The sequence below is a fragment of the Mustela nigripes genome, chromosome 14, assembly GCF_022355385.1.
Source record: "Mustela nigripes isolate SB6536 chromosome 14, MUSNIG.SB6536, whole genome shotgun sequence".
NCBI classification, from domain to species: domain Eukaryota; kingdom Metazoa; phylum Chordata; class Mammalia; order Carnivora; family Mustelidae; genus Mustela; species Mustela nigripes.
This window is the reverse complement of record NC_081570.1, coordinates 84,203,908-84,225,132: the sequence shown is the minus strand read 5'-3', so window position 1 is coordinate 84,225,132 and position 21,225 is coordinate 84,203,908. Positions and strand designations below refer to the sequence as shown.

Here is a 21,225-nt window from a genome sequence, read left to right as displayed (position 1 = left end):
AAATTTTCCATAAAAATCTTCTGCAAGGAAATGATGAAATATGAAACCAAAGACACTTCCTCTCTAAAGTTTTTTACAAGAACTAGGGAAAAGTATATAGGAACACTGACTTATTTTGTACTAACACCTTATAAAACGCGCAAAAAATGGATTTGTCAACCAACCTTCTGGAACAATGCTAAGTACTTTCCATACCTTCCTCTAACACTCTAATTAAAAAAAATTAACTTCGGGGGCGCCTGGGTGGCTCAGTGGGTTAAGCCGCTGCCTTCGGCTCAGGTCATGATCTCAGGGTCCTGGGATCGAGTCCCACATCGGGCTCTCTGCTCAGCAGGGAGCCTGCTTCTCTCTCTATCTCTGCCTGCCTCTCCGACTACTTGTGATTTCTCTCTGTCAAATAAATAAATAAAATCTTTAAAAAAAAAAAATTAACTTCGTACTTTACTCATCATAAGAGACAATATAAGATAGAAAAGCAGAAAAGCATCACTGTTTAGCTTGCCAACTCAATGGGTACTCAATGTAGAATCGATTTTTAGAAGAAAGTTTAGTATCATTTGCTGAATCCTTAAAAACATGCATGCAATGGAATTCCACACTGCTAATAAAAATTTCAGCCAATGAATTCTATATGACTAATAAGAAGAAACTTCGAAACTTACCAGATCAGCATCTGCCTTTTTATACATCAAAGCTTCCACTTTGGAATCCAGTTCTGCTTGGATTTGGTCTCTCCTTTTCATAACACCCTTCATATTAAAACACAAGGATGGAACAGGTTGCACTTAGGTTTAATAATACTTGTATGATAAAAAAATATACACTTTAGAATATAAATAGCATCTATTCCCCAAATCATCAGTCATTTGGGGATACAATGACTTAAAGAAAGTTTTTTTAATCTCTAAGAGCTAAACTGAAAACAAGCATTTAAGAGGGTCTTTTTTCCATAAATCTTTTATTCGTCTTTCCCAATGCACATCTTACTGGGTTAGGTATTTTAGGAACACTCTAGACATACCCAGTTCTTCAAAAAGCAAAAACAAACAAACAAACAAAAACCAAAACAAATAATCAAACTAAAAAATCTGTGAGAGCACTGAGAGTATATGCTATGGTGTGAAGTGGCTGGGACAGTCACCTAAAATGTCTATAATAATTGGCAGCCCACTTAACCAATTCCAAAGGCATGGTTAAATCAAATAGGTAATTATAGTGGGGAATCAGAAAACTGAAGTGTACACTCACATTTTGAGACTTTGCTTTAGCATAAAATATATCAATGAGCCAAGCTTTTGATGAGAAATCATAGTCTCTTCTCTGACTGAGAAGAGTTCCATCTTGTTTTCTTGAATAACCATGATGTCATGTTTCTGTGTCCTTAAACTTTAAAACACCTTTGTGAAGGAATCTGAGTGCAGAATTCACCTTTAATGCTTGCCAGTCTTTTACAATGTCTTTCCCTGAATGACTCACTTTTCTTTCAAGAGATGCTACTTAGGCATTATGGACCCAAGGACACATTTTATTTGTGTTCATCTTTCACTGGTTTTCACAGTATTAGTTTAAATAATAAAATTGTGATAATAAACACAACTGGCCTAAACAGATTAAGGAAAAAATAAAAACAAGCTCCAGGTAAGGAAATAACTCAAACAGAAAGAGTAGAAACACAGGACATACAAGAAAAGAGTTTTAATGAGGCACAGGTCTTTCAGGGGTTTTCAGAAGAAGGGAAGAGCCTACCTACAACGCAGTTAAATGGAGGCCAGACAAGATGACTATTGTATTTGGGAACTGAGAGGCATTAAGGATAAAAAGCATCCTGAAAATTACTCAGTCTAATTTTGAGCCTGGTGGAATTACACACTACTTAAAACACTCAAAAGAGATGAACGTTTCTCCTATTTTCAAAGAAATCAATAGAAAATTCAGCTAATTATCACATATCTTTTGTATTTATTTCAATGTTTCATTGCTATTACTATCAGGAACCCTTTCCTTTCTTTAACCCAAATGACATGTACTGCAATTTAGTCTTATTTAGGTAAGGTCTGTTTCTATAAATGTGAAGTACTGGGCTTCACATAGGTAGAAATAGTTGAAGTAAGAGTTTGCTTCAGAAGATAAATAGTAAATTTACACAAATTTAATCCTTTTGTCAAGGCACGCACTTCATTATTTTAGCTGACACTGAAGAAAAACTTCCAGTATAAAACAGACCAGTACTGTAACATAAGTGCTACTGATTATACCCTTGGAGTCTGCAAAATAATATAATCAAATGAGAACCCATAAAATAATTCTTTCTGGTTACTATTATAATTTTTCCACACCTACAATGATACATGACTTAAATTACATAATTTTCATCTTGACATGATAAAGAGAAAACCACATCTAATTAAGGGAGAAGAATATACTATTTTTAATTATACAAATCAGATCTCTTTGAAGAGCCCCACAAGGGGGATATCAATAATGAAGCAAAACAATGAAATGTAGCCAAGGAGATTGATGGAGACAAGGAGGAAACTCCTTCACAGTGAAACATTAGAGGCTTCTGGGAAGCAAGAAGGGTTTGTTGATAGAAGACCCCTAAAAAGGCAAGTAACAGCAGCAACTTGAAATATCTACAGAATATTTAATACTCTGAAAGAAGAACCTAAACGTGATAAACACGAACGGGGCAGACCTTATGGTGAAAGGCTAAGAGACCTTTTCTTACTAAGACAGAGGTGAAATTAAAAACAACCACCACCACCACCACCAAACCAAGAGTACATGAAAACATGGCTCCAATCAGAAATGGCAGAAGAAATGCAATATATCTGAATGTAAGCAGACTCCCTTCCCCCATGGCCACACTGAAACACCAGAACCCTGAGGTCACCAGTTTGTGCAAGGTACTGGGAGCAGAGGATAATACAGGATGAAAACCATTAGCTCTGCAGATAGAATTGCTAAATCCCAGATATCTGGAGACCTTAGCTGGAATTGAGGAGGTTAAATGTAAAACTCTGATATAAGAGGAAGAAAAGCCTTTGCAACTGGTAAAAGAAAATCATTTTAACTTGAACGATTTCTTTTTAGAAGCATCCAGAAAACAGAACAAATATCAAGATCCACTCAAGTACTTTGTACATAATGATAAATAAATTGCAAAATCAAACGTACCTGTAAGGGGTAAGCAACTCTGTCATGAAAAGATATTTCTAAAACACTAAAAATATCAAGGTAAAAATTTAAAAGCTTGGAAAAGCCAATCATATTCTCTATGTAAATCTTGACTGAGGATGTTTCAAATCTATGCGTAATCTTACACATCATTGTTGCTTTGGAGTATTCTGCCTTTTATTAACATACTCTATTCATCCATTCACTCACATAGTGAACAAATATTTATGGGGTATCTGTATATGCAAAGCATTCTGCTAAGACAGAAGGATAGTGGTGAAACAACAGAAAGAGAAACTGCCTTTGTAACGCTTATAATCCGGTCAGCGACCAAGGTAAAATTACAACGAGGCCTTCTTACCATTAACATTTCACTATAAAGCACATACTCATGTACGACAGGAAGCAGGGCCTCTGAGAGTCCAGACATCCGTTTCTCAGTGGCCTTACAGCATTTATCAATGCAGCTGGCAACCCCTTTCAGAGTATCAGCCAGATCTTCTTCTGATGCTGACCACAGAAGATGAATTGGGCCATATTCTCTCATTTCATCAGAATATTCTAAAAACAAAAAGTAAGTTCTTCAATGGATAGAAGTTTTAAAAACCCCTATATTAAAAACAGTAAGCAAGTCCTTTTTCTCCTTGTGCCTATGTTCTTCTAAATGAAGAGAAAAAGATGGATATCATCTTTCACTGAGTGGAGAGGTCATTCCCATCTACTCAGGCCAGTTCTTGAATGACTACTGTCTAAGAGTAATCAGTAACAGCATCCTTCTTCATTCCCCAAAGTATCCTGGCTTGGAATTTAAATTACATGATCACCATTCCCTATCATGGACCTCTGTCCACCAAAACAACTACACCTCAGTGTCTCATAGGCAACATTACCTAAATGAACTTGTCTTTTCTACCCTTCTCCTGAATACATGTCCTACGTAAAGTTACTGTTTCCAGTGAGCTAAACAAAAAATCCAGGTATCATCCTGTACATATACCTGCACAGAGCTACTCAATCACCAATTCCAATATTTCTTAATATCTATCCATCCATCCATTCACCCATCCACCCAGCCATCTATCTACCTATCTATTCTTGCTTCCACTGTCATCAGCTCCTCAGCATCTGTAACTACACAACTGCAAAGGGACTTCTAAATATTCTCCCTCTTTTAATTTTTGTCATCACATATAAACACTGAGGCCTCTTGACTGAATTGGAAAGTCCTTTATGATCAGTCCCTGCGTGGCCTCCCCACATCCAGCTACTATGATTCAGGCCAAAATGACTGCTCATTCTTGAATAGCTCATGATTTCTCCTCATTCAATCATTACGCATATCCCTTTGCCTTGCCCTTTGGCATTCCTACCTTCTGGAAAACTACTTCTAATCCTTTAAATCCTAGCACAAATAAATTCCTTCTGATTCTGTTCCAAAAGATTTGTAGACGTTTTGTCCTCAATGAGCCGATCATAATTTTATACTTCTATTAATGTCTATCATAATTTTATGCTTGTATAATCCCATTCTATTGTAATTGCTTGCATAAATCATATGGTCCTAGGCCATATGCTCCTTAAAACAGGGGCTGAGTCTCATTATTTTCTTTTATCTCAAAGCCTGAAACACAGTATATCCAATAAATATTTTCATATTAGTGAGAGAACGAATGAACAACAAAAGATTATTTGGTACTTGACAAGCCATTAACTCAAAAATTTGGAGTTCATTTTAAATTCTGAATATTTTTACATTTTTGCTTTTATACTATCATCTTTCAATGATAGCTTTTTATGGTAGAGAATGTATAAGCAGTGAGCAATTTTTTGTCTAGTATCTATTACATACGATGAAATTCTCTATATTTTATCATCTTACTACTCATTAGGGTTAGTTGAAATATGTTATTACATTAAATTAAACTAAATTAAACTATTAAAATATCAAAAGTTTTAATAAAATATCAAAAGTTTTTATGATCGAGTAAACTGAAAAATATTTTTTTAAAAAAATTTAAAAACAGTGGAAATGTTAGTTGTCACTGAATAAAGGTATTAGTTTCATGACCACTAAGACTTTGCAAATTGCACCCTCCTGATCTAGGCCTACGCTTTAAGTAACGGTCATACTAATCTAATATTTCTAGCAAAGAAAAATGTTCTCCTTTATCTCTTTTTCTCAATTTTTGTATATATCAGTGTGTATCATTAAACCTTGCAATATTTATGTTTATATAGAGAGCTTTCCTAAAATTCTACACTGTGCTTACACAGCACTCAGATCACATTTGTAAGCAAACACTTAATGAGTTGCACTGCAATATCTATTAATATATCTGCTTCCCCAACTAGACTCTAAGCTCAAGGACAGGTACCATCCTATTCCACCTTCAGCCTCCAGCACAGAGAAACAGCATGGCATGTGGTCAATACAAAATGGCAAATAAACTGGGGAACACAAAAGAAAATAAGAACAAAGAAAAAACTTGTGAATAAAATTTTTTTTTTAAGATTTTATTTATTTCTTCGAGAGAGTGCATGAGCAGGGGTGGGGCAAAGGGCGAGGGAGAAGCAAACTCCTCACTGAGTAGGGAGACTGACCAGGCTCTATCCCAGGACCCTTAGCCAAAGGTAGACACTAAACAGACTGAACCATCCAGGCATCCCAAAACTTGAATTAAAAAAAAAAATTTTTTAAGAGAAACCACTAGTTATGATCACAAATTTTCATGATCTGAATATGAATGAAATGTCCTACATAGTTTAGGCTCCCAAGGCTACAAATGAAAACAATCCATCACTTTGAATAAAATCTGACAAGTGGGCTTCACATTGGAAAGACTAAGAAATCCCTCAAGTTTGGGCCAGTGGCAATTACTCCCTGAAAATGAGAACTGATATTTATGAAGTTCACCATAAAATCCAGCTTTCCTTCTGAGCATCTCAGAAAAGAAAAAGAAAAAGACAAATGGTAAATAACAAGGGCAGAGCAAAAAGTCTCAAATTATTAAACTACAGTTAGTTACCATAATGACATCATCAAGTACCAATGCATACAGAAAAAAAAATGATAAAGTGAAATGTACATTCAGCTATAACAATTTTTTCTATATTTCTTTTAATAACCAATCGATTCTTGATGAAGCAAATTCTCCTACCACCAAATGATACATTAATTCATTTATTTTTTCAATCATTGAACAGGTTTTAGTTGAGCACCTACTATGTGTTAAGTACTGTCTAGATACTAGAAATAAAATAAATCTTTTCCCTTTTTGGTCCTGATGGAATCTACTATTTAATGGGGGACCCAGAAAATAAAAAAACATAAGCCATCAATCCAGAGATTCTCAAACCAACTGACTAGGTCCCCACGGCAGATACTGAGTAAAAACTACTCCTGCTCCTTGTAGAGGAAAATGAACCCCTTTTGAAATAGCCAGAGCACTCCATTCTTCTCAACAAAGGCCTGCCCTCAGAGGAAATGTGTTAACCAGAAAAAGGGAAATACTCAACTCCAGCCCACTCTGACCGTTCTGTCCCAGCTAAGCAGGGAGGGAAAAACTGAAAAACTCTTGTGAAATTCACAGTTCAGAGGCATAGGCTCTGTAAAAGACTGAGACCTGATCACAAAACTATAGAACCATTCAAGTATAACATCTTTTTCTATAGTGAGAACTACAGAACTCTTCTGTATTTAAAACTACAGGAACTTTCTCCTCCCCATGCCTTAGTGCATTATTAAAGGCCTATTTATTGCAATTCCTTTTACCCAGTGTTATATCTGGCTATTAAGAAAAAAAAAAATGGGGCGCCTGTGTGGCTCAGTGGGTTGGGCCTCTGCCTTCGGCTTGGGTTGTGGTCTTGGCATCCTGGGGTCGAGTCCCCCATCAGGCTTTCTGCTCAGCAGGGAGCCTGCTTCCCTTTCTCTCTCTGCCTGCCTCTCTGCCTGCTTGTGACTTCTCTCTCTGTCAAATAAATAAAATTGAAAAGAAAAAGAAAAAGAAAAAAATGGCAAGGCATAATAAAAGGTGAAAAAGATAATTTAAAGAGAAAGAACAAGCATCAGAATCAGACATGGCAGGGACCTTGAAGAGATCAGACCAGGAATTTAATGAACAATGATTAGTATGTGAAAGACCCTAATGGAGAAAACAAAGGGCATGCAAGAAGAGATGAGGGCTGTAAGCAGAGAGATGGAAATCTCAAGAGAGAACCCAAAAGAAATGCTAACATCATGTAGCTTTACTACACCAGCAAATGGGAAGATCCACTGGAAATTAAACAACTTTGTGATCACATCCCCAGGGATGCTACATACCCCTTTCTTCCTTGTAAATTCTCTGAGATATTTTATCTATCAAATTTATTTTCTGGCTAAATATTTCAATAAAGTTATTCATTTCCATGAATTCCTCTGGGCGGCTTTTCACTCCCCTCATCGACAGCGCAACGGCTCTGACCGTCTGCCCCATTCTGCTGAGTAATCCAGGCCCTTGCTTCTTATGAGAAGAGAGTTCCTAGAAACAGACAGACAGACAAACAAATGAAATATCCGTGGTGAGGCGAATATTCCAATATTACCAAACAAAGGAAATCTCATTAGAAGAATAGAGAATAAAAATGTTTCATATACTTTTTTTTAATGTAGTTTGAAGCAGCTGAGTTTTATTGGGGTACACTTCTTCCTCTAAGTCTATTCTTCTTGATAATATTCCTTTTCAAAGTATGCAAGTAAAACATGTGTACATGCTTCCTCTCAGCATGGATCTTTAAAAGAACAAGGTTTAACAGAGGGAACTGTGCTTAAAGAGATACTGGAGAAGATAAGGGGACAACAGGAGATGTAATCTATATTTTATAACAGGAATTTAATGGAAAAATGATTGAGAGAAGATTTCTTAGGATCTCAACTACTCCCTGAAAAAAAAAATGGAAATTTCATTAATTCTTTGGTTATAATCATAGCTAACATGTATTGAGAGCTTAGGATGTTCCCGGCACTATATTCACATTTTTAAATCTATAACTCACAATAATACGATGAGGTAGGTTCTATTATTATCCTCATTTTACAGAAGAATATACAAGCACAGGAAGGTTAAGGGGCTTGCTTTAAGTCCAAGCTAAGTGCTGGACAAGGCTCAGTCTGATTCCAGAGTCTTCACTGCTAAGCACTGACTAGCTTTGTCTTTGTAATGTAATGTTACAAACAGTAGTTTGTAAATAGATACTCTCTGACCATAGCTCTTCAATCAACTGAAGTTGGGTAAACTGTGACACTATCTCTCAGATCTGGCAGGCTGTAGAGAAAGTTTTTAAGAATATATGTAGCTAGCTGCTTCTCAGTTAATCTGGGAGAGAGGGCTACAGACTTGCGAAAAGAAGAAATGCAATAAAAGGAGACACCACACAAAAGTAACCCTTTAGAAGTACAGCATATTAAAAAAGAACACCAGGAAGAAGACGAAGGGATTTTTGTGATGGTTATACCACTTGTAAATGCAGATTTGGGATCAAATAAAAGGTTACCCACAAGAAAAAAAAATCTATAAATAATAATGCTGACCAGCAAATCCACAGATAAAAATACTGCTATTTATCCAAATGTTGAATAATATATTATCTTTATCCAGATCTTCCTTCCTGAAGGTCTTACACAGAAGAATACATAAAAAGTAAAACTGTTTGCTTCCAAGTCAATATGATTTTCCATGCATACGACGACAGATGCCACCCTTGACCAGATAACACATCTCTCAGGAGTGCTACAGCGTCACTCGATAGAGTCAACATTATCAGAGATGGCGCAAGTCACAACTGGCAAACTATTACTGTGAATGGTGACTACAGAGACTGTTTCTAGCAGTTTCTAAGGTTCTGGAGTCAGGCCACAAATTCATTTCACAGAAGTCTCAAAGGGCTTCCAAATAAGTACTATCTGTCAAGACTGAGACGAACCACCTTCTAGCCTCTATCACTTTGGCAACAACTGAGAGATATAAGACTCAATATTGGTCAGCAATCATTTAATACTGACCAATATCCCTAGCCATTATTCTTATTTGTGAGTTATATTTCCATAGGTGAAAAGAAAAAAGAGGATGAATATATAAATTTCTGCATTAGAAATAGATACAGTCCCCTTCATTAGGTAATTGAAAGAAAAATAAGAAAATCATATTTTCTATATGGCTATCCATCCAACCATCTATCCACTTAATAAAGACTTTTAGCCTAAGTTGAAAAGTCCTAACCAGTTACAAAGGAAACATATTTGTATGTGTTCAGTATTAGCTATATATGCAAGGAGTACCCTGACATTAAAAAAACCAGCTACCAAGAGAAATATGAATATGTATATGTGAGGAAGATAGAAGATGTCTGTGATGTTTACATGTAAATTTGACACAGGGTTAGATCTGAAGGATATCTCTCTAATGTCTGATAGTCTATCTCAATTCAAGGATGCTGCTGCCTGATTTATAAAAGTAAACAAGAGGAAGCGTACAACCTGCTATACACAAAGACACAAAAGGATTATATGAGTATAAATCAAAATTCTTTACCCAAGCTTGTGCAGTAAGAAACACTTTGAAGTCTTCATTAAATGTTAAAGTTGGATGATCAGCAATTCGGTTCAGGAATTTCTGCAGTGCCTTCCTGCGTGTCTCGATGAAGTCATCATTAAAGCGTTCCACCATTCCTTTCACGATAAACTTCTCAGGCAATGGCTGAGGCAAAAAATTTTTAAGATGTATCTAAGCATTATGTGGCCTGAGATTATAAGGAATTCTATACTCTTCCTTTCTGGAAGACTATTCGAGCATGTGATGATTCCAAGATTCACAATGCCAGAACCCAAACCTGCAAAATCTTAACATATTTAAAACAGTTTAGAAAAACAAATCTGTACATAGATTGAATGTTTAAGAGCAAACGTTTCTAAGATCAATGATTTTCAGTGAACTCAGAGGTCTGACATTAGCCTTTCGGCATTCTAATGATTCACAAGACAAAATGGTAGCCACCATATGGGAAAAAAAATGCAGACTTACAGGAATAATCAGAGTGGGGTGTGCTTCTTCAAGTTTTCCTTTCAACCAAAGGAAATCTTGATAACGTCTCCTAACTTCAAATTCACTGGAGTCAAATTCCCCACGAGAAGTCTGAACAAAGAAGGAGAAAATAACAGCACACGCAATATAAGACGGGAGACATTTGCCCAATGTTATTTTAGACATTCTGAAATAAATGGGTCTCTAAGAAAAATTAACAAATTCTAATTATTCAGTGTTTGTCAGCCTGTACTTTTTTTGTAATCATCAATTCATGTAGCAGATGAAACAAAGCAAACTTTCCAGTATTTCCAGAAAGAAAGCAAACATCATGCTCAAATTTAAAATCCAAACTGAAAAATCTGTCTTACAGCAGCCATCTGCCTTCCACAAGATTTTAACTATGATTATATTTGGCATGACTTTTTTGCTAACAAGAAAGTGTGTTCTGAATTTAGGTTTCAAATATATTTTTCTCAAGATGATTAGAATTCAGAATTTGAGGAAAGTTCTATTTTTGTAATTTGGAAAATAATAACTGAGAAAAAAATGTTTTCCTGGAATTTTCTCAAATGAATTGCTTTGGTAAAATTTGCTTTTAGTATATGAAAATTCTAACATTTTACAGAGTGATTTTACCACTGTTTAAAAAATGTTATTAATGAGGATTTGATGTGAAAAGAAAATCTTCCTGTCATTTCTCAAGGGATTTTGAGTTATTTGCCTAAAATCCTGAAAATTAAGAAAATAAAATATCTGTTCTCAACAAACCAAAAAACTATGCCAACATATATGACAAGAAGAACGTGGGTACAATATCAACCTCATTTCCACTGCATGAATCCCAAGCCAAATAAAAAATGATTATCTAATGCACACTCACTCATACAATATTGTATTAACTAAACTTTTTGCATATTAAAAATTATATATATTATTATTAAGGTTGAAATTTTCCTGGAGGAGTGGTGATGGAATAACACACTGCATGCATACTTCGCACTCACCAGAAATATCAGTCACCGATATAGAGGAATGCGATGGTAGGATTAAGTAGTTCAAGTCATAGATGCGGTCTTAATTGTCATGAAATAAGGTTCACAAAAGTTAAACTTTCCAAAGTTTACTGCTTTAAAATGAATGTTTAGAATATCATACAATATATTTTATCAAAACATTTCCTTGGGAAAAAGTGGAGGTAAATGAGATGCAGAAGTCTAAGGAACTAAATGTTCACAAAGCACTATGAAATCTTAACTATGGGTACAAGTTATGGAAATGGTAAAAATAGGAAAACTAAATCTAGTAGAAACACAGTTTAAAAACATATATACGAGTTGGTATGTGTACATATATATGCAAATACACACATATGCATACATATATACACACACAAAACATGGTTTATAGTCACTCATTAAAAAATACTTATTGAACACCTTCTTGTGCGTGGCACATATGTATAGGTTCACTACCAATTTCCAAAAATATAAATTGGCATAACCAACACTAAAATACTCAAAAATTGGGCAGTTAAGAGCTTTATATGTCCTCAAGAATTTTCAACACTTTAAGTAAACATAGAACAATCTGACATAAATTCTGGCAAGAGGAAGATGCAAAATCAAGTCAAATAATTGGTTGATTCTGTCCCCATCACTCAGTCATTGACTTAGAAGAGTTTTCTAACATACTGCAAAAGCAGAAGAAGAAAACAGAAGATAAGTACAGTGTGTTCTTTCATGCTACTTTAAGAATTTATTCTATTCCCAAAGAGTTATAAGAATAAGATATGGAAGGGAAAACAAGTATTCTCAGCTGGGCTCAGATCATGGTTTATTTCCCAACAGCAGGGACAAAATCGTTGCTCTATCTAAAGTGGTCAATTTTGGCCACTAGAAGATAGAAAGTAGCTTCCCAACTGTAGGAATAACAGGGTTTGATGACAGATCTCCAATTCAGAAAGAACATGTGTTCCAAAAAGTTAATCTGAAGTACAAATAATGTTTCTAATATAGGATACAGTTTTCCACGGAAGCTATATCGTAAATGGTGTTTAATTTTTTATATCTGACCTTAAAAGCTTAAGTACTTGAAGATTAGGACTAATGGACTCATGTGATGTATACCCCAAAACGCACTCATTCAACAAACACTGACCTTTGGTCAAGAGCAGTTACTCTAGGCTCTGAGGATACAGAAAATTGTTTTTGTGAGAAAATGAGTCTTAGGATCAGGGATATCCTTCAACACCTACTCCACACTGGTGAGACATTTAGGAGTCTGTCTTCATGATGAGGATGTGAGGGAGAAGACCCTTGTTAAATATCTTTGCTCTTGTTCTATATGTATTAAAGGAAGGCATGTCTCTTGATCTCCAAAAGAAAAAGTACATTACAGCAGTCACTTTAGATAGTCTAATCTGGAGAATAAAGGGTAATTTCCCACAAGGAGAACAGATGCCAGGAACGTGGGCTTCCTAAAACTCATCATTATTTATAGCCAGATCATTCTTAAGTACTCCTAAGTGGATACTGTCAGTGTACACAGGTTCCCATGTATATGTGTTTCACCCTTATAATCTTAATGTCATAAATATAAATTTTCATAAAACTAAAACTTTCTCAGGGAAGCCACCTCTGAACCTCCAAACTAGACAGGGTCCCTGTGCTCAAAAAATCCTGTATTTTTCTCTCACAGCATTTATGACTATATTAATTAAGCATGTAATTGTTGAATATCCATCACCCCCCTAGGCTGAAAGCTCCATGAAGCCAAGGGGTATGTCTGTCTTGATTGCTGGTGTTGTCTCAATACACAAGCACAGTACCTGGGACATAACTGGCACTCCATAAAACTTCACTGAATATGTGAGAAAGTGAATAAATGATAATAAGTGAATAACATAGAAAAGACTATATTTGATAACATGATATTCATCTACTAAATGTTTAGGTATTTGTATCCAGAAGGCATATTTTAGCATATATAGATTCAGTCTAAATACTAGGATATAGTAAAAACAATCAGAAGTAGAACAAAGGGACGTATTGTATAAATGTGTATTTCATAAAAGTGAAATGAAAGATAGTTTGCCATAACAGTGCAGAGATGCACAAAAACAGAACAGAAAACCCATATAGCGTGAAAGTAAATGGTCTGGAATTAAAATCCCAGCTCAGGTAATCATTATGGTGTGTAACCTTTGGCAAGGTTTGTGTCCTCATGCACAAAATGGGGGTAGCTCACATCTAGGTCCTAGGATCATTGTTAAGCTTTAAATAAGTTAATATGTATAAAGTGGTTAAAACATTGCCCAGCACAAAGTAATCACACAATAAGTGTTAGTTAAACGCACTGTGATATTATCAGTATTACTACTACTATAAGAGCAGTACATTTAAAGTACGATGTAATTTTGGATAACTCATCAGAATTATATGTCTCTGATTAGAGTAAAATTCACAGGGTGGCTTATAAAAAAAGTGTCTAAGAGAAACCAATAATGATGGGAAAATAATTCAGCTGCACAAATTCTTTGCTAGGAAAGAAGATAACAATGGGTGCTTCTAATTAAAATAGTAATACCAGTAGAAATCTGGTTCTATACTTAGCAGTATGTCTGTATAAACACATTAAATATTCACAAAGACCCTACAGGGTTAGTACCATGATCTTATTTACAACTGAGGACACTAAGCATAGAGAGGTTAATTAAATAGCCCAAGACACCTAGCAAGAAAGGGGAGTCATCAAGATTCAATTCCGTGCTGTCTTGCTCTGTAGCCTCTTGATACAAGTATGATACCATAAATTTCTTCACTCATCCATGCACCAAAAAGTTAAATTGCTTAGTTACTATATCCAAAGGACTGTGTTTGGAAATATGGAGAACTTAAGATACAATTACCTTCTTTAGAAGCTCACAGACTTGCCTGGAATAAATGCAAGTAACACATAGTGATCTACCCACATACAGATAGGAGAGTAATGAACATTTATTATGTGTCAGGCATTTTGCTAAGTGTTTTACATTGATTACCAATCCTAAATCAATTCTTACAGCAACTCTACAGAACCAAGTTCGATTATCATTTCTGTTTTATAGACTTAACAAAAACCTGAGGCTTAGCAGGATTAAATATTGACCTTTAATTTCTTTGCTATAATGACTCCAATGTTTTACATTCTTTAAGAATTCAATTAGAACAACATGGGAAAACAGGACAAAGAAAGAGGACTTCTTGCCTGCAGGTGCAGGGGGTTGGGGAGTGGAGCAGGCATCATTTTGAGTTGCTGAAAAATAAACAGTTGTTCATTCTTCCTCTAGAAGAGAAAGGACATAGCAAACAAGGAAAAGCATATACAAAGTCATGAGAGTAAGAAATACCCTAGAAGGGTGCCTGGGCGGCTCAGTCAGTTAAGCATCTGCCTTAGGTCATAATCCCAGGATCCTTGGATTGAGTCCCCAGTAGGGCTTCCTGTTTAGTGTGGAGTCATCTTCTGCCTCTGCTCCTCCACTCCACTCCTGCTCTCTCTCTCAAAGAAATAAATAAAATCTTAAAAAAGAAAATACCCTATAGCATTCGGATAACAAAAACAGCTCTAGATGAGTAGAGACCAGGAGTATTAAACATGGGGAGTTAGGAGATGAGTCTTTATATAGTAAGCTGGCATCAGACTAAAAAGCTCTTTATATGTCATTCAAGGGAATTTGCACTTTGTTGTACAGGAGATGAGGAACCAAGGAAGGATTTTAAGAATCTGAGTGAAGAGATAAAATATATACACTTTTACGAAATACTAACTGGCAGCAAGGTGGAGTTTGCATTGGAAGAAGTGATTACAGGAAGATGGTCCAAACCCTTTTCAGCTACAAAAGAGATTAGGGTGAGGTTTCATAAAGAAAATATTATAGAGGCACCAGGGTGGCTCAGTTGGTGAGTGTCTACGTTGGGCTCAGATCATGATCCCAGGGTGCTGGGATTGAGCCCTGCATCAGGATCCCTACTTGGCAGGAAGTCTGCTTCTGACTCTTTCTCTGTCCCCCACCTCCCACTCTCTCTCTCTCTCGAAAATAAACAAAATCTTAAAAAAAAAAAAAAAAGAAAAGAAAATGTTACAACCTATGAATATAATTCTCAAAGGCTGCTATTACATAAAAAAATTTTTTTAATTAAACTGTTTGGTTGTTTAATTCTGTCAGAAGTAAAGTGTCTTTTCCACAGCCTTCTCTTAGGATTAAGGAAATTTGGGTTCTAGATTTACTCTGCCTTTTAATTACTGGACAACTAACAGTATCTTATAAAGCAGCCACTTGCTCTTATTTGGAAAACAAATGAAGCTGTATTTTGTAATCCTCAAAAGAAATGCTACAACAAAATACTGTATCATGTTTTCAAAATGTTGTTTATTAGCAAACTGAGACTCTTCTTTTCCAAAGATATTTCTTTACAAAGATATTTCTTTATTATTTTTGAAACTAAAAATTAAATGTTCTTATTTCAAGATGCTCAACTGCTAAAAAGATGAGTGACTGCTGTAATTTGAATTCCACCAATTTCATACAGAACAAGTGAAGGATAGATTAGATGCAATATCTTACCTAAAATGGTTGAAAAAAAATAAGTCAATTCAGCTAAGATTCTGTACTGTTGAGAGTCATAGTGAACAAAAAGCACTTCCAAAGTTCAGAGAGCAACTGTATTCAAAAAAGTGTTCATTAAAAGTTTACCTTAGTAATAATCCTGTAAGTAATGAAAGTTTCAATCGTAGTAACATGGCTTTCAGGTTCATCAACTGTTATGAAGAGATCTTTCAAATCTGGCTCATCTTCAAACTTGACTTGGTTTATCATCGACAGAGGGGATGTTGGCATCATAGGGCTGAAGGAATTCATGTCCATCAGTGAGGCATCCTGAGGAATAAAACACATTCAAAAATTAACATCTATAGAAGAAATAGATTAAAATCCTCTTTTTCTTAGAAACCATGAATACTAATGAAATATATCAAGAACAAAAAGGATGACTGGACTCCTGGTTAGATCTGCTATATTGAACATGTATTTTTATCTCTTGTTTCCTATTAAAATCCCACTTCAAGTTTACTTTCTGGGTTGTCTCTGAACTCAAGGTTGCCAAGCAGAATCGAGGAAGAGATAGCCATGGAAAGTCCTGTAGACTAGACGGGAAGATGGCCAGCCCTCTTCCCTCAGCTGGCCGCAAGGATGCTGGCAGCAATGTGCAAAATTCCACACAGCGATCGGAGGGTTCCTCTCCCTTCACCATTCCGAGAGAAGACTAACTGTTGCAATCCCTGATGCATTAGCCAGGTCTCTGCCTAATCACCCTGCAGTGAAGCCCCTACCATACATGCTGAGTATCTCCTCCACTTTTTATTACCTGATGTAGAGACTACAAAATATTTAAGTACGCAGAAAGCCTCTGATGTGGAAGACTCACAAACAAACAAAACAAAACAAAAAAATGCTTACAAAAAATAGATGAAATCATCAGAGATAAGAATGATATCTAATTCATGAATAAAAACAGGAGCTATATTCTTAAAAAATTCAGAGAACATCAGCAAGACAATTAAAAAGGAAGCTCATGAAAATTGAAATATAATAAGATAACAACTCAACAGGAAGTTTGAAAGCTAGAAGTCAAGAACTAAGCTGAATTACAAGAACAAGAGATGGAAAAGGAGAAGGAAGTGTTTTTAAAAATTAAAGGATCCAGGCAGGCAGTGCTTTAATAAAACTAACTTCATAAAATGAAGAAGGAAAAATGGGCTTTGAACTGAAGTGTTTCCAGGCTGACAGGGCCTCTCATACCTCCTCAAAATGAATGGGGTCTTGGTGGGGTAGGATGTGTTGTGCAACCATCTACTACTGTGACATTTCATAGTAGATCTTAGCTTCCAGAGGGAATATAAATAGGTAAAATACAACAGGACTCTCAGGATTGAGAATGGCTCCAAATTTCTCAATGGTACACAGGAAACTAAATGACAATAAAACGTCTTCCTAATTTTGAGAGAATATCTTCTACCTAGAACTCTAGGCAAATTGTCATTCAAGTATACATAGATTAAAACCATCTCAGATATAAAGGATACCCAAAACTGACTTCCCGTGCACCCATTCTTTGGAAGCTTCTTTAACTTTCTAAAATAAGGGCACAGAGCAATAAGAAATAGGATCTAGGGGGTGCCTGGGTGGCTCAGTCAGTTGAGCATCCGACTCTTGGTTTTGGCTCAGGTCATGATGTCAGGGTTGTGGGATCAAGCCCAGAATAGGGCTCTGTGCTCAGCAGAGAGTGTGCTTGAGATTCTCTCTCTCCCTCTCCCTTTGCTCCTCCCCTATCCTTCAAATAAATAAATAAATCTTTAAAAGAAGAAGAAGAAGAAGAAGAAACAATCTAAAAACAGCAGACTCAACAGAAAAGAGAACCAGAAGAAATTCTTCAAATGAGTGTGAAGGAATGTTCCAGATTGATAGCTTTACAGCAGAACTAGAGAAATCGTATACAGACCTGGTCAGAAAGACAGTCACCAGGGAGGCAAGGAGAAGAAGAATGGAAAAAGAATGAAGCAAGAGAGGGAAAAGGAAGGAGGGACAGAAGGAAAGACCAGAGGAGTGAGCAAAGGAAGGAAGGAAAAAAAAAGATGGAAGGAAGAAAAAGGAAGGGAGGGGGGAGGGAGGGAAAAAAAAAGAGAAAGAGAGGGAGGGAGGAGGAAGGAGAGAGGGAGGTGACAGAATATGTGATATGTTTAAACATAATGAGAGGAAGCATGTCATGTTAGATTCTAGAGATGAACTGAGATGGGTACAGAGAAGCCAGGATGGGCAAAAAGCAAGAGTGTGGGATAAGGAAGGAGAGGAAGTTAATGAATGAAGGAATAAATGAATGATAAACTCTCAAGAAAGCAAAAGATGTACAAGAATGAAAACGTAATCCTGGTTCACTATATGGCTTGACTGTGAACACCCACTAATTGTTCTTAATCCTGAATTTAACTAAAAATGGTGATATAATTATACTGATCAGAAGAAAAATACAGGTACTGTGTATGTTTGAGAGGGAGAGACATTGCTTATAAAATAGCTTCAAAAATTCAACTCCTCTGATGGAAAAAAGGAAGATGAGCAACTGTTCCAGACTGAAGAAGACCAAAGATACATAATAGCTAACTACAACATGTGATCTTGAATTGGGTTCCATACTAAAGAAGGAGAACCTTTGCTTTTTCTCTCTGATCATGTTATTGGGACAAATGGAGAAATATGAAAGGGTCTGTGGATTAGAATGTAGTATTGTGTCATTATCAGTTTCCTGATTTGTGTATGTATACCGTACTTTGGTAGGAGAGTGTCCCTGTTTTCAAAAAATATGCAGGCCAATTCAGGAGTAATAAAATATCATGTCTTCAATGTATTCAACTAACTCAGAGAAAGAGAGAAAGGAAAATTGTGCAATGGCAGTCATTGGGAAATCTAGGTTCTTTGTGGTATTCTTGCAACTTTTCTCCCAGTTTGAAATTATTTCAAAATAAAAAGTATATGTATAGTTTTAAAAAGTCAAATAATTCTACAAAGCTTAAAATAAGACAAAGCAAATTAAAATTTAAAAGCAGCTTCCCATGCTCCAGAATTGCTATTCCCAGTTCACACTCTTCAGAAGCAAATTCAGAACTCTATTAGCTGTTTTTGTTCCTTGTTACATTCCTTATTTCAAAATAACACATGTATTCCTTTTTTTTTTTTTTTCAATTTTGACATTATCACTAGGTTTCCTCCTAAGGAGAATGAGGAGTATTTATTTATTTACACAATTAACTATATAAGTATAGACTCACAGATTCCTATATTATTCAATAGGTTATAATCCATTAATGTCATAATTTATTTTGATGTTAAGTGTCCATGACCTGCCTAGTGGAACCCCTTAGGGGCATCTGTGTGTTTTTGATTTGTCTTCATTATTCCTTGAGCACTGTACATAACATAACTTCGCAGAACAAGATGTTTCGGGTTTATCTTCTATTTTCCCTGACCCAGCTATAGAATCAGATATTTCTCTAAGAAACTCTGGTTCCTTCTAGAGGAAACTGGAATTTGGAAACCAAGATGTGAATGATAGGAAATATATGTACAATACACATACACATACACACACATGCAATACACATCTGGATCTAGAGATATACAGATAGAAAGTAAATACTATGAGTTCACACCAATACCTCCAGTTAAAATTTGACACCATTTGACTGTTCCAGCTTTACCTCTTTCCATATTTGTAACTCTTTTCTCCAGCAGAGAGAAGCCTGGCTCCCAGTAACTGGAAGATATTTATTAATGCTCAATCCCCCTCCATGTAACCAATCTTCCATCCAGGCCAACTGTCTTCTCAGCCCTGACCCCATGAACCAAAGCAGTCTTGTTCTCATTCACAACCACACTGGTTCCCTCCTCAGACTCAAAGCCACTGGCTACTTCTTTGGACATACTGCCTCCTCAGGCACTATCAATAGTTTGTTTTTAAAGAAAGGGCTGCATGTTATTTTTTAATAAAAAATTTTAAATGAAACAAAAGGATAACATGCAGTAAATTCTACCAGTAATGTTTTATTCATATGCAAACATAAAACTAACAGTATCAATATGACATTTGAGTTATTTCTTCAGTAGTAAAAATGACATGTTTCCAACTCTCTGCTTTCTCTTTTACATACTACTTTTTTCCTCCAAAATTAAGAATATGTATAGATGTTAGAATAAAAAATTTTGTCTGTTGTTATGAACAGATTAAATTTAACCAACACACTTAAAGATGAATTCAGCAACAAAGTCTATCATAACTTAGCAACAGAGTTAGCCAGTCCTAAATGGAAAAAAAAAAAAAAATCATTACAGAGGAGGCTCAAACGTGGGTTCTAGTCCTTTCTCTACCACTGACTAAGCAAATAACTTCGAACAATTAATTCAACCTTTCAAGGTTAAATTGAGGACCTGGAGTTGAAAATTTGCAAAATCTCTCCCACCTCAAAGGCTAAAACAGTACAACTTCTAAATTTATTAGTATATAAAAATGTAGCAAAACCCCAATATTTTAAGAGAAGGAATGCTTTTGTAGTACTAGGAATGAAAAAAAGACTGAAATCGTAATACTGACTTATTTTACCCCTGAAAACAAATCAACTTAAATCCTTTTGAAGCATCAGTAATATCCACAGCACTATTCTTAAGGCTCTTCCCACACAAAAAGTTAGTTCTGTGAACTATAATGCAGCATTTGGATAACCCCTCAATGCAATAATACAAGAGATATTATGGTAAGACACACCAAGTGAGAGGTAAGAACAATAGGTTTGTTTAAATTTAGAAGGTTCAGGTTGCTGTGATTACAAAATGATTTATGAAAAGAAAAACACTTAGGCATGATTTAAACCAAGGAATAGACACATAACAGTTGTACTAATGAGACACAAAATAAGAGACAATAAATATCTTGCCATAAAGTTTAGCAAAATAAATTATGGTATTTCCCTATTAATAGGCTAGAATAAAGTCTATCCATGTGATAGAACACAATAAAGTGATTAAAATTATTATTCTAGAAGTAACAGAATACAGTATGTTGGAAAAAGGGTCACAGTATATTATTAAAAGAAAATAACAGGATATAAAATTTGTGTACAATTAGATTCTTGGGTGTGTATGTGTGTTTATGTGCGTTTAAGACGGAGAGGGTAAGAGAAAAAAAGCGTGAGAGACAGAGGATACAACCTTATAAGCTATACCAAAAAAGTTAACAGAAGTTATTTCAGGTGTTGGGATGGTTGTTGAGTTTAGTATTTTTCTATGAGTTTCTGCATTTCCAGATTCTAAAATAAACATTTACTGAGAAAAATATTAAAATTGTTAATGTCAACACTGTGCATATGTTCAAAGGCAGCAAGAATTACTGTAATAAGTTAAAAT

General features: G+C 35.5%; 1 protein-coding gene across 1 annotated transcript in view; it reads right to left on the bottom strand.

Annotated features, from left to right (window-relative positions):
* Positions 1–21,225, bottom strand: part of SNX7 (sorting nexin 7) — a 110,188-nt gene that overhangs the window by 69,531 nt on the left and 19,432 nt on the right. Inside the window, exons 2-7 of the mRNA XM_059375489.1 lie at positions 15,970–16,152; positions 10,236–10,346; positions 9,747–9,911; positions 7,499–7,697; positions 3,539–3,738; positions 663–749 (exon numbers count right to left, since the gene is read on the bottom strand). Coding sequence (XP_059231472.1) covers positions 663–749; positions 3,539–3,738; positions 7,499–7,697; positions 9,747–9,911; positions 10,236–10,346; positions 15,970–16,152 — 945 coding nt within the window. The remainder of the gene's footprint in view (positions 1–662; positions 750–3,538; positions 3,739–7,498; positions 7,698–9,746; positions 9,912–10,235; positions 10,347–15,969; positions 16,153–21,225) is intronic.